General features: G+C 45.5%; 1 protein-coding gene across 2 annotated transcripts in view; it reads right to left on the reverse strand.

Annotated features, from left to right (window-relative positions):
• Positions 1-708: 708 nt before the first annotated feature.
• LOC139399228 (periostin-like) overlaps positions 709-13,386 on the reverse strand; it is a 28,816-nt gene continuing 16,138 nt past the window's right edge. Inside the window, exons 8-13 of one of the 2 annotated variants that reach the window (XM_071144743.1) lie at positions 7,397-7,822; positions 7,075-7,140; positions 3,261-3,314; positions 2,448-2,534; positions 2,026-2,064; positions 709-1,285 (exon numbers count right to left, since the gene is read on the reverse strand). In XM_071144743.1, the coding sequence (XP_071000844.1) occupies positions 1,167-1,285; positions 2,026-2,064; positions 2,448-2,534; positions 3,261-3,314; positions 7,075-7,140; positions 7,397-7,822 (791 nt within the window). In that variant the 3' untranslated portion in view covers positions 709-1,166. The remainder of the gene's footprint in view (positions 1,286-2,025; positions 2,065-2,447; positions 2,535-3,260; positions 3,315-7,074; positions 7,141-7,396; positions 7,823-13,386) is intronic. The other variant, XM_071144744.1, reaches the window with a different exon arrangement.

Raw genomic sequence — 13,386 nt, forward strand, 5'->3', positions numbered from 1 at the left:
TGGTTGGTTGTCAAGTTACGATAACTACATCATCTTTAAAGGATAAAAAGTATTGCTTAATTTCTATTGGTTGAGATGCATCCATAAAACAGAATGCTTAAGTCTTATTGGTCAAGAAGCAACTATAAGACAGAGTGCTTCATTTCTATTGGTCGAGATGCACAATACAGAATGCCAGCACCATAAAAAAACGTACAAAATGTCTTCACCCTATTAAACCATGTGATTAACAAAAACAAACGTTTATTCTTTTCCACCATACAATTATTATTTCCAATGTTCTACCTAATCCATACCAAAGCAAAAGTTCATAAAAGTTCATTTCTTGGCATACAGTACGAACATTACGTGTAGGATAACTGATTCTCTTAGCATTGTTAAAACATCATGTCCGACACCATTGGCCCAGTTGATTCACTCTAGGTTGATTTCATTGTTCACCGCTGCCCAGTGAGCAAAATTTGGTTGAAACTATGTATTTTCAACTTCTTTTCAACCCAAAAAAAGATGTACAGCATTTCCAACGTCTTTTCAACCCCCCAAAAATGCGTATTTCCAACACCTTTTCAACCTCTTTTGCTCCCCAGGGCGATTACTTGATTGTTATAGATGTTCCACATGGGTTCTTCCTTTTGTTTCCCATCAAGAGAACTTAGAAAGTGTTTTTCTGTTGCTGTATACCATGGCGAGCTCCTTGCAGTGTCTCTATGGTGATTTGTAAAGATATCCCTGCAGGGCTAGTCTGCTCATTACCGGTTTTTACTGGTCTGGACTGGTCTGGACTGGTCTTTACTGGTCTGGACTGGTCTTTACTGGTCTGGACTGGTCTTTACTGGTCTGGACTGGTCTTTACTGGTCTGGACTGGTCTTTACTGGTCTGGACCCCACATAGCCTGGTTCCTCTCTAGGTTTCTTCCTAGGTTTTGGCCTTTCTAGGGAGTTTTTCCTAGCCACCGTGCTTCTACACCTGCATTGCTTGCTGTTTGGGGTTTTAGGCTGGGTTTCTGTACAGCACTTTGAGATATCAGCTGATGTACGAAGGGCTATATAAATACATTTGATTTGATTTGATTTGGACTGGTCTTTACTGGTCTGGACTGGTCTTTACTGGTCCGGACTGGTCTTTACTGGTATGGACGGGTCAGGCCTGGACTGGTATGGACTGGTCAGGGCTGGACTGATATGGACTGGGCAGGCCTGGACTGGTATGGACTGGTCTTGGCTGGATGTGACTTTTGGTTGTTGTGGCGTCTAACCAGCCTTACCTTCCTCCTCCTTACACCAACTGTAGAGAAAGAGATGGACAGAAGAAAAGTCACGGAACAGGAAGAAGAGATGGAAAGGAAAAATAAGAGTATAACAGAAAAATAAATGGAAAGAGAGAGCCAAAAGAGAGAAACAGAGACAGAGGTAGAGAGGTAGAGACCACCAGTATGAATCACAGGTAAGGGTTTTCCAACGATAACAGATATTTGATCGGTAGACTTGGTGACAGTCTGCGTATTGTTGACTTGGTGACAGTCTGCGTATTGTTGACTTGGTGCCTGTCTGCATATTGTTGAGTTGGTGACTGTCTGCATATTGTTGACTTGGTGACTGTCTGCATATTGTTGACTTGGTGACTGTCTGCATATTGTTGACTTGGTGACTGTCTGCATATTGTTGAGTTGGTGACTGTCTGCATATTGTTGACTTGGTGACTTGGTGACTGTCTGCATATTGTTGAGTTGGTGACTGTCTGCATATTGTTGACTTGGTGACTTGGTGACTGTCTGCACTGTCTGCATATTGATGACTTGGTGACTTGGTGACTGTCTGCATATTGTTGACTTGGTGACTGTCTGCATATTGTTGACTTGGTGACTGTCTGTATAGTGTCTTACAGTGCTGACAACAATCATTTGACAGCTTGTTTTGATCATCAGTGTTAAGTAGGGCTGTTGACGAACCTGTCGCTGAATGAGTTGTAATTTCACTGATGTGTGGTGTGTGTATGTGTGTGTCTTGTCATGTCTCTGTAGTTACCAGGAGCTCTTTTGGCAGGGGCCCCTATACCCCCTCCACCTGTAGAGAGAGAGAGATAACAAAACATCACTCAAATGGAACATGCAGCCTAACACAATCTATACCTTTTGCAAGTACCCAATGCAAGAAAGCAAGACACTTTGTAAAATGGCTTTCCTGACACCTTTCTGTGTTACAAAATATGCATATTTCTGAAGCAAAAGCCATTAGCAACGCTATGCAGGGAGGATATCCTTCCTAACGGTTATTGCGTGCATGCTTGTGTGTTGTTTAAATTAGGGGAAGGTGCTTAACAGAGACAACTTGCCTTGAGGTCTGATAACTGTTGTTTAAATTAGGCGAAGATACTTAACAGACACAACTTGTCTTCAGGTCTGAAAATCTTTATTAGGACTTCAATTTGAAAGATTGTAGGTTCTGACCTTGGATTAGTTTGGTGATCCTCTCTGACTCTTGGTCGATCATTTCCGGGTTGCCGTGGATGGTGGTGATCTTAGAGAATTCCGGGCCTGTGGGAGGAAACTGGAGCTGTTAGACACAAAATGGCGGATGCATGGATCCACAGATACGGTTTCACACTGTAGAACACAGCTCCCTAGTTCTGGTCCTATATCCTCGACCCTGGTCCTGTACCCTCGACCCTGGTCCTGTACCCTCGACCCTGGTCCTGTACCCTCGACCCTGGTCCTGTACCATCGACCCTGGTCCTGTACCCTCGACCCTGGTCCTGTACCCTCGACCCTGGTCCTGTACGACCCTGGTCCTGTACCCTTGACCCTGGTCCTGTACACTCGACCCTGGTCCTGTACCCTCGACCCTGGTCCTGTACCCTCGACCCTGGTCCTGTACCCTGTACCCTCGACCCTGGTCCTGTACCCTCGACCCTGGCCCTGTACCCTCGACCCTGGCCCTGTACCCTCGACCCTGGTCCTGTACCCGCGACCCTGGTCCTGTACCCGCGACCCTGGTCCTGTACCCGCGACCCTGGTCCTGTAACCGCGACCCTGGTCCCGTACCCTCGACCCTGCTAGTTGTTGGTAAAAATGACTCCACCTAACAATCCAACATGGAACCTGATCCCATTTTGATTCCACCTGTGTTCTACTTTCTTCAGATCTGCAACACTGAAAGGTTTTGGGGATATCGATGGTCTCCGAATCAGGGGAGGTTGTACTGAGCATTAACAGTAAGATATTCTGTCTAGAGAGAAGAGAGTTCATTTAAGGTGGCCCTACCCTCAATGATGTGAGGCTCGATGATCTTGGTGACCGTTGTGTGTCCGGTTCCACCTTAAGAACAGCAGCAGAGAGGAGTGGAGGGATGTCGTAGTCATTTAATGACTTATCAACATATACTGACCAGAGACACAGATTGACAAACACAGTACACACCTGGCTATGCCTCCGACTTCACCACCACTAACACACATCTGGATGCACGATGCACAAACACACACACTTCACCCTTACAGAAGTGGACCAATCCATTCACAATTCACACTGGGCACCATAACCCATCAGTGCAGACAGACAGACTGGCGGATGATGGACAGACATATACCCACAAACCACCATGTTTCACATTCATATGTGTTCTCTCTCAAACTATTGGACAAAACTGAATATGAACTACAACAGAACATGGACTACAACAGAATATGGACTACAACAGAATATGGACTACTACAGAATATGGACTACTACAGAATATGGACTACATCAGAACATGGACTACAACAGAATATGGACTACAACAGAATATGGACTACTACAGAACATGGGACTACTACAGAATATGGACTACATCAGAATATGGACTACTACAGAATATGGACTACTACAGAATATGGACTACTACAGAATATGGACTACTACAGAATATGGACTACTACAGAATATGGATTACAACAGAACATGGACTACAACAGAATATGGACTACAACAGAATATGGACTAGAACAGAATATGGACTACTACAGAATATGGACTACTACAGAACATGGGACTACAACAGAATATGGACTACAACAGAATATGGACTACTACAGAATATGGACTACTACAGAACATGGGACTACAACAGAATATGGACTACTACAGAATATGGACTATAACAGAATATGGACTACAACAGAATATGGACTACAACAGAATATGGACTACTACAGAATATGGACTACAAAGGGAGGGTCTGGGTGGGCATCTGTCCACGGTGGCGGCTCTGGCGTAGGACGTGGACCCCACTCCACCATAGTCTTAGTCCGCCTCTGTGGCCCCCTAGGAACGGCAACTCTTGCCACCGACCCTGACCTGGGAACCCTAATAAATAGGCCCACAGGACTGAGGGACCCCCCTGGACTTAACAAATTCCTCCGGACTGAGGGGCAGCTCAGGACTGAGGGGTAGCTCAGGACTGAGGGGTAGCTCAGGACTGAGAGGTAGCTCAGGACTGAGAGGTAGCTCAGGACTGAGAGGTAGCTCAGGACTGAGAGGTAGCTCAGGCTGGTTGACGGCTCCATGCTGACTGCCGGCTCTGGCGGCTCCATGCTGACTGGCGACTCTGGTGGCTCATGACAGACCGGCGGCTCTGGCGGCTCAGGGCAGACTGGCGGCTCTGGCGGCTCAGGACAGACTGGCGGCTCTGGCGGCTCAGGACAGACTGGCGGCTCTGGCGGCTCAGGACAGACTGGCGGCTCAGGACAGACGGGAGACTCAAGCAGCTCTGGACAGGCGGGAGACTCGAGCAGCTCTGGACAGGCGGGAGACTCGAGCAGCTCTGGACAGGCGGGAGACTCTAGCAGCTCTGGACTGGACTGAGACTCTAGCAGCTCTGGACTGGACTGAGACTCTAGCAGCTCTGGTCAGGCAGGAGACTCTAGCAGCTCTGAACTGGACTGAGACTCTAGCAGCTCTGGTCAGGCAGGAGACTCTAGCAGCTCTGGAGAGACGGAAGACTCTAGCAGCTCTGGAGAGACGGGAGACTCTAGCAGCTCTGGAGAGACGGGAGAATCTGGCTGCGCTGGAGAGGAGGAAAGCTCTAGCATCGCTGGACAGGCGGGAGCACCTGTAGCCAAAGGACGGAGAGACAGCCTGGTGCGGGGGGCTGCCACCGGAGGGCTGGTGCGTGGACGTGGCACTGGATGGACCGGACCGTGAAGGCGTACTGGAGATCTTGAAAGCGGGGCTGGCGCCATCTGCCCCGGCTGGATCTTCACCCTAGCCCGGCAGATGTGGGGAGCTGGGATGTAGCGCACCGGGCTAAGCACGCGTACTGGGGACACCATGCGTTCCACTGCATAACACGGTGCCTGACCAGTACAACGCCCACCACGGTTAGCACGGCTAGGAGCACTGTAGCGCTGAGCTGGCACAGGACATGCAGGGCTAGGAAGGTGCACAGGAGGCCTGGTGCGTGATGCTGGCACAGTCTTCACCAGACGACTAGCAGGCACCTCAGGACGAGTATGGCTCCTCACGGTAAACAGGGGGAGTTGGCTCAGGTCTAACTCCGGACTCTGCCACACTCTCCCTGTGCCTCCCCCCAAGAAATTTTTGGGGCTGCCTCTCGGGCGTCCAGCCGCGCTGCCGTGCCAGCTCCTCGTAATGCCGCCTCTCTGCTTTCGCTGCCTCCAGTTCTGCTTTGTGGCGGCGATATTCCCCTGGCTCTGCCCAGGGTCCTTTTCCGTCCAACTCGTCCTCCCATGTCCATGAGGCTTGTGATCCTGGCCGTTGCTGCTGCTGCTGCTGCTGCCTCTCCTGCTGCACTTTGGGGCGTCGATATTCCCCTGGCTTTGCCCAGGGTCCTCTCCCGTCTAGGATTTCCTCCCACATCCAGGAGTCTTGTGTCTTCGGCCGCTGTTGCTGCTGCCCGTTACCATGCCGCTTGGTCCTTGGTTGGTGGGTGATTCTGTAAGGGTTTTCCTCCTCTTTGTCTGAAGAGGAGGTGTAGCAAGGATCGGACCAAGACGCGGCGTGGTAAGTGTCCATGGTTGTTTATTTAAAAACATAAACTGAACACTCAATGAATACAAAACAATAACCGTGAACAAAACCGAAACAGTACCGTGTGGCGAACAAACACAGACACGGAAACAATCACCCACCAAACAACAGTGAAACCCAGGGTACCTAAGTGTGATTCTCAATCAGAGACAACTAACGACACCTGCCTTTGATTGAGAACCATACTAGGCCGAACACAGAAAACCAACCTAGAAACACAAAAACATAGAATGCCCACCCAACTCACGTCCTGACCAACTAAAACAAACAAATAACACAAGAACTAGGGTCAGAACGTGACATGTAGAATGTTAACATAACGTTGAATGTTAACTGAATGTCTATAGAATGTTAACGCACTTCTACATTCTATAGATGTCAATGTATGTTAACATTCTATACATGTCAATGAATGTTAACATTCTATACATGTTAATGAATGTTAACATTCTATAGATATCAATGAATGTTAACATTCTATAGATGTCAATGTACGTTAACATTCTATAGATGTCAATGAATGTTAACATTCTATAGATGTCAATGAATGTTAACATTCTATACATGTCAATGAATGTTAACATTCTATAGATGTTAATGTACGTTAACATTCTATAGATGTCAATGAATTTAACGTCTAATGAATGTTAAATTCATTGACCTGTACAGATTGTTAATGTACATTGACGTCTATACCTTATATTGTTTAAAGACGTCCATACATTGATACAGATGCCGTATCTTAATTTGAGCCAGTTTGCTACAGCAGGAAAATAAAGGTGCAGGAACAGGAAATGTAAATCGTTATGTGGATAATATTTCACAGATTATTTATTTTTTTACGGTAAATCAAGTCTGAAATATTAAAGTGGAAATTACAAACGTTAGAAGCGTTTTTAAACCTCCAATACACCACCTTCGCACAGCAGGATGATCAAATTAAGGAACAGCATCTGTAAACATTTGATATAAATATAATATAAATATAACACTATGGATTATTTCTTGAAGTACATCTGAAGGATTAAAGTAGCAAATCTTTACTGACCTTCCTCAAGCATCTCGTTGATGTCTCCTTCAGTCTTCATTCTTCCATCGGAGGAACCACGGGGAGCTGTGTGAGAGGATAGAGAGTTATTTATGTCTCCCACTGTAATCTAACTCAACCCGGCAGCAGGTCAATGTAATATTTACATTCAACTATCCTCAATGTGACGTCAGAGAGCTGTGAGTCCCAAACTTTCGTTTGCTTCTCAAGCAAATCTTTCAAATGCTATCCTGACCCACAAATTGACCAACCCAAGCCTTAGCCATGGCCTTGCTGTGAGCCAATATTCCAGATCCAACATTTTTGAAACATGGGAACTTACTCTCAATAACTCTGGTGACCTTTGTGATGGAAGGCACTCCTTCGATGACCCTGGTAACCTTGGTAATGCTTGGTTCTCCCTCGATGACCCTGGTAACCTTGTTGAAGGCAGGCTCACCCTCGACAACTCTTGTAACCTTGGTGATAGCGGGTTTGCCCTTGACAACTCTTGTAACCTTGGTGATTGTGGGTTCGCCGTCGACAACTCTGGTAACCTTGGTGATAGCGGGTTCGCCCTCGACAACTCTGGCAACCTTGGTGATAGCGGGTTTGCCCTTGATGACCCTGGTAACCTTGGTGACGGATGGTACTCCCTCGATGCGTCTCGTAACCTTGGTGACGGACGGTACTCCCTCGATGCGTCTCGTAACCTTGGTGAGGGTCGGCTCTCCTTCGATCACTCTGGTCACCTTGGTGATTTCAGGCACTGGAGAGGAAGAAAGATGGATTAAATCCTCAGCATCTGAAGGGTCTATAACCCCAGCAAAGATACATTGGAAATGTGAGAAATGTACTGATTAAAAACCAACCATTTATCAATACAAAAGGTTGATAAAGAACGGTATGAGTGAGAACCCACTGCTACCCATGTGAACCCATTAGAAGCCTTATATCTTATCCCTTCCAAAACCCCGTGAACCCTTCATTGTTACTAAAACTAGCCTTCAATCAGCTATGGACTACCACATTTCTGGAGTGAAGAGGCACTATTTTATATCCCTGACGATATTCAGTGCTGCAGCATAAGTCAGTTTCTATTAGAGCCTTGAACAGCTGAAGGCTGACAGATCTGAGATCAGATCAACCCACAGAGAAAGCTGGAATTAGAACACAATAAAGAGAAGGACAACCCACAGAGATAGCTAGAATCAGAACACAATAAAGAGAAGGACAACCCACAGAGATAGCTGGAATTAGAACACAATAAAGAGATGGACAACCCACAGAGATACCTGGAATTAGAACACAATAAAGAGATGGACAACCCACAGAGATAGCTGGAATTAGAACACAATAAAGAGATGGACAACCCACAGAGATAGCTGGAATTAGAACACAATAAAGAGATGGACAACCCACAGAGATAGCTGGAATTAGAACATAATAAAGAGAAGGACAACCCACAGAGATAGCTGGAATTAGAACACAATAAAGAGATGGACAACCCACAGAGATAGCTGGAATTAGAACACAATAAAGAGATGGACAACCCACAGAGATATCCGAACACAATAAAGAGATGGACAACCCACAGAGATAGCTGGAATTAGAACACAATAAAGAGATGGACAACCCACAGAGATAGCTGGAATCAGAACACAATAAAGAGATGGACAACCCACAGAGATAGCTGGAATTAGAACACAATAAAGAGATGGACAACCCACAGAGATAGCTGGAATCAGAACACAATAAAGAGATGGACAACCCACAGAGATAGCTGGAATTAGAACACAATAAAGAGATGGACAACCCACAGAGATAGCTGGAATTAGAACACAATAAAGGGAAGGACAACCCACAGAGATAGCTGGAATTAGAACACAATAAAGAGATGGACAACCCACAGAGATAGCTGGAATTAGAACACAATAAAGAGATGGACAACCCACAGAGATAGCTGGAATTAGAACACAATAAAGAGATGGACAACCCACAGAGATAGCTGGAATTAGAACATAATAAAGAGAAGGACAACCCACAGAGATAGCTGGAATTAGAACACAATAAAGAGATGGACAACCCACAGAGATAGCTGGAATTAGAACACAATAAAGAGATGGACAACCCACAGAGATATCCGAACACAATAAAGAGATGGACAACCCACAGAGATAGCTGGAATTAGAACACAATAAAGAGATGGACAACCCACAGAGATAGCTGGAATCAGAACACAATAAAGAGATGGACAACCCACAGAGATAGCTGGAATTAGAACACAATAAAGAGATGGACAACCCACAGAGATAGCTGGAATTAGAACACAATAAAGAGATGGACAACCCACAGAGATAGCTGGAATCAGAACACAATACAGAGATGGACAACCCACAGAGATATCTGGAATTAGAACACAATAAAGAGATGGACAACCCACAGAGATAGCTGGAATTAGAACACAATAAAGGGAAGGACAACCCACAGAGATAGCTGGAATTAGAACACAATAAAGAGATGGACAACCCACAGAGATACCTGGAATTAGAACACAATAAAGAGATGGACAACCCACAGAGATAGCTGGAATTAGAACACAATAAAGAGATGGACAACCCACAGAGATAGCTGGAATTAGAACACAATAAAGAGATGGACAACCCACAGAGATAGCTGGAATTAGAACATAATAAAGAGAAGGACAACCCACAGAGATAGCTGGAATTAGAACACAATAAAGAGATGGACAACCCACAGAGATAGCTGGAATTAGAACACAATAAAGAGATGGACAACCCACAGAGATATCCGAACACAATAAAGAGATGGACAACCCACAGAGATAGCTGGAATTAGAACACAATAAAGAGATGGACAACCCACAGAGATAGCTGGAATCAGAACACAATAAAGAGATGGACAACCCACAGAGATAGCTGGAATTAGAACACAATAAAGAGATGGACAACCCACAGAGATAGCTGGAATTAGAACACAATAAAGAGATGGACAACCCACAGAGATAGCTGGAATCAGAACACAATACAGAGATGGACAACCCACAGAGATATCTGGAATTAGAACACAATAAAGAGATGGACAACCCACAGAGATAGCTGGAATTAGAACACAATAAAGGGAAGGACAACCCACAGAGATAGCTGGAATTAGAACACAATAAAGAGATGGACAACCCACAGAGATAGCTGGAATTAGAACACAATAAAGAGATGGACAACCCACAGAGATAGCTGGAATTAGAACACAATAAAGAGATGGACAACCCACAGAGATATCCGAACACAATAAAGAGATGGACAACCCACAGAGATAGCTGGAATTAGAACACAATAAAGAGATGGACAACCCACAGAGATAGCTGGAATTAGAACACAATAAAGAGATGGACAACCCACAGAGATATCCGAACACAATAAAGAGATGGACAACCCACAGAGATAGCTGGAATTAGAACACAATAAAGAGATGGACAACCCACAGAGATAGCTGGAATTAGAACACAATAAAGAGATGGACAACCCACAGAGATATCCGAACACAATAAAGAGATGGACAACCCACAGAGATAGCTGGAATTAGAACACAATAAAGGGAAGGACAACCCACAGAGATAGCTGGAATTAGAACACAATAAAGAGAAGGACAACCCACAGAGATAGCTGGAATCAGAACACAATACAGAGATGGACAACCCACAGAGATATCAGAACACAATAAAGAGATGGACAACCCACAGAGATATCAGGACAAAATACAGAGATGGACAACCCACAGAGATATCAGGACACACTAAAGAGATGGACAACCCACAGAGATATCAGGACACACCCCCCTATCCACATCGATGGAACAGTAGTGGAGAGGGTAGCAAGTTTTAAGTTCCTCGGCATACACATCACAGACAAACTGAATTGGTCCACTCACACAGACAGCATCGTGAAGAAGGCGCAGCAGCGCCTCTTCAACCTCAGGAGGCTGAAGAAATTTGGCTTGTCACCAAAAGCACTCACTAACTTCTACAGATGCACAATCGAGAGCATCCTGGCGGGCTGTATCACCGCCTGGTATGGCAACTGCACCGCCCTCAACCGTAAGGCTCTCCAGAGGGTAGTGAGGTCTGCACAACGCATCACCGGGGGCAAACTACCTGCCCTCCAGGACACCTACACCACCCGATGTCACAGGAAGGCCATAAAGATCATCAAGGACATCAACCACCCGAGCCACTGCCTGTTCACCCCGCTATCATCCAGAAGGCGAGGTCAGTACAGGTGCATCAAAGCTGGGACCGAGAGACTGAAAAACAGCTTCTATCTCAAGGCCATCAGACTGTTAAACAGCCACCACTAACACTGAGTGGCTGCTGCCAACACACTGACACTGACTCAACTCCAGCCACTTTAATAATGGGAATTGATGGGAAATGATGTAAATATATCACTAGCCACTTTAAACAATGCTACCTTATATAATGTTACTTACCCTACATTATTCATCTCATATGCATACGTATATACTGTACTCTATATCATCGACGGTATCCTTATGTAATACATGTATCACTAGCCACTTTATACTATGCCACTTTGTTTACATACTCATCTCATTTGTACATACTGTACTCGATACCATCTACTGTATCTTGCCTATGCTGCTCTGTACCATCACTCATTCATATATCCTTATGTACATATTCTTTATCCCCTTACACTGTGTACAAGACAGTAGTTTTGGAATTGTTAGTTAGATTACTTGTTATTACTGCATTGTCGGAACTAGAAGCACAAGCATTTCGCTACACTCGCATTAACATCTGCTAACCATGTGTATGTGACAAATAAAATTTGATTTGATTTGATTTGATTTGACAATAAAGAGATGGACAACCCACAGAGATATCAGGACACAATAAAGAGATGGACAACCCACAGAGATAGCTGGAATCAGAACACACCTTTCAGATACATAGACCTCTACAAACCTCAGCTGTCTGAACAGCTCTCAACCAGATAGAAAACCACAGCTAGAGTTCTCTGAGTTACATTTGAAATAAGTACTTGGAACCATCTGGAGTTAATCAAGATTATACTTTGGGTTCTGATGGGATACGACAGTTGAACTAAGCTCATGAAGCATTTCTAAGTTATATTCTTCAAGAATCAATGGGCATACTGTATACCATTATTTGACTATTCCAAAAATGTATGCAGCAATTGCAGATTGCCCCTTTAACTGGAGGCAGGTGATCCCTCTTACTTCCTAAATAGCCTATACCAAACTAGTTATCCACACATTGCTGTTTCCTAATACAGCGAGCCAGGCTCACATTGGATTGGGCTCAGACCCAAAAGGACAGATACTGGCCTGGACTCTCCTTCTCTACTTACGATACAGTAACAGCTCAATTACCTCATCAACAAGAGACCAATTACCTCATCAACAAGAGACCACTTAGGCTACATTATCAACAGGAGGTCAACATTACACATGGAAGATAGAAAGGGACAGAGGTCAATATTCCACATGGGAGGGACAGAGGTCAATATTCCACATGGGAGGGACAGAGGTCAACATTCCACATGGGACGGACAGAGGTCAACATTCCACATGGGACGGACAGAGGTCAACATTCCACATGGGACGGACAGAGGTCAACATTCCACATGGGAGGGACAGAAGTCAACATTCCACATGGGAGGGACAGAGGTCAACATTCCACATGGGAGGGACAGAGGTCAACATTCTACATGGGAGGGACAGAGGTCAATATTCCACATGGGACGGACAGAGGTCAATATTCCACATTGGACGGACAGAGATCAACATTCCACATGGGACGGACAGAGGTCAACATTCCACATGGGACGGACAGAGATCAACATTCCACATGGGAGGGACAGAGGTCAATATTCCACATGGGACGGACAGAGATCAACATTCCACATGGGAGGGACAGAGGTCAACATTCCACATGGGAGGGACAGAGGTCAACATTCCACATGGGAGGGACAGAGGTCAACATTCCACATGGGACGGACAGAGGTCAACATTCCACATGGGACGGACAGAGGTCAACATTCCACATGGGAGGGACAGAGGTCAACATTCCACATGGGACGGACAGAGGTCAACATTCCACATGGGACGGACAGAGGTCAACATTCCACATGGGAGGGACAGAGGTCAACATTCCACATGGGACGGACAGAGGTCAACATTCCACATGGGACGGACAGAGGTCAACATTCCACATGGGACGGACAGAGGTCAACATTCCACATGGGACGGACAGAGGTCAACATTCCACAT

The sequence above is a fragment of the Oncorhynchus clarkii genome, unplaced genomic scaffold (genome assembly GCF_045791955.1).
Source record: "Oncorhynchus clarkii lewisi isolate Uvic-CL-2024 unplaced genomic scaffold, UVic_Ocla_1.0 unplaced_contig_14065_pilon_pilon, whole genome shotgun sequence".
NCBI classification, from domain to species: domain Eukaryota; kingdom Metazoa; phylum Chordata; class Actinopteri; order Salmoniformes; family Salmonidae; genus Oncorhynchus; species Oncorhynchus clarkii.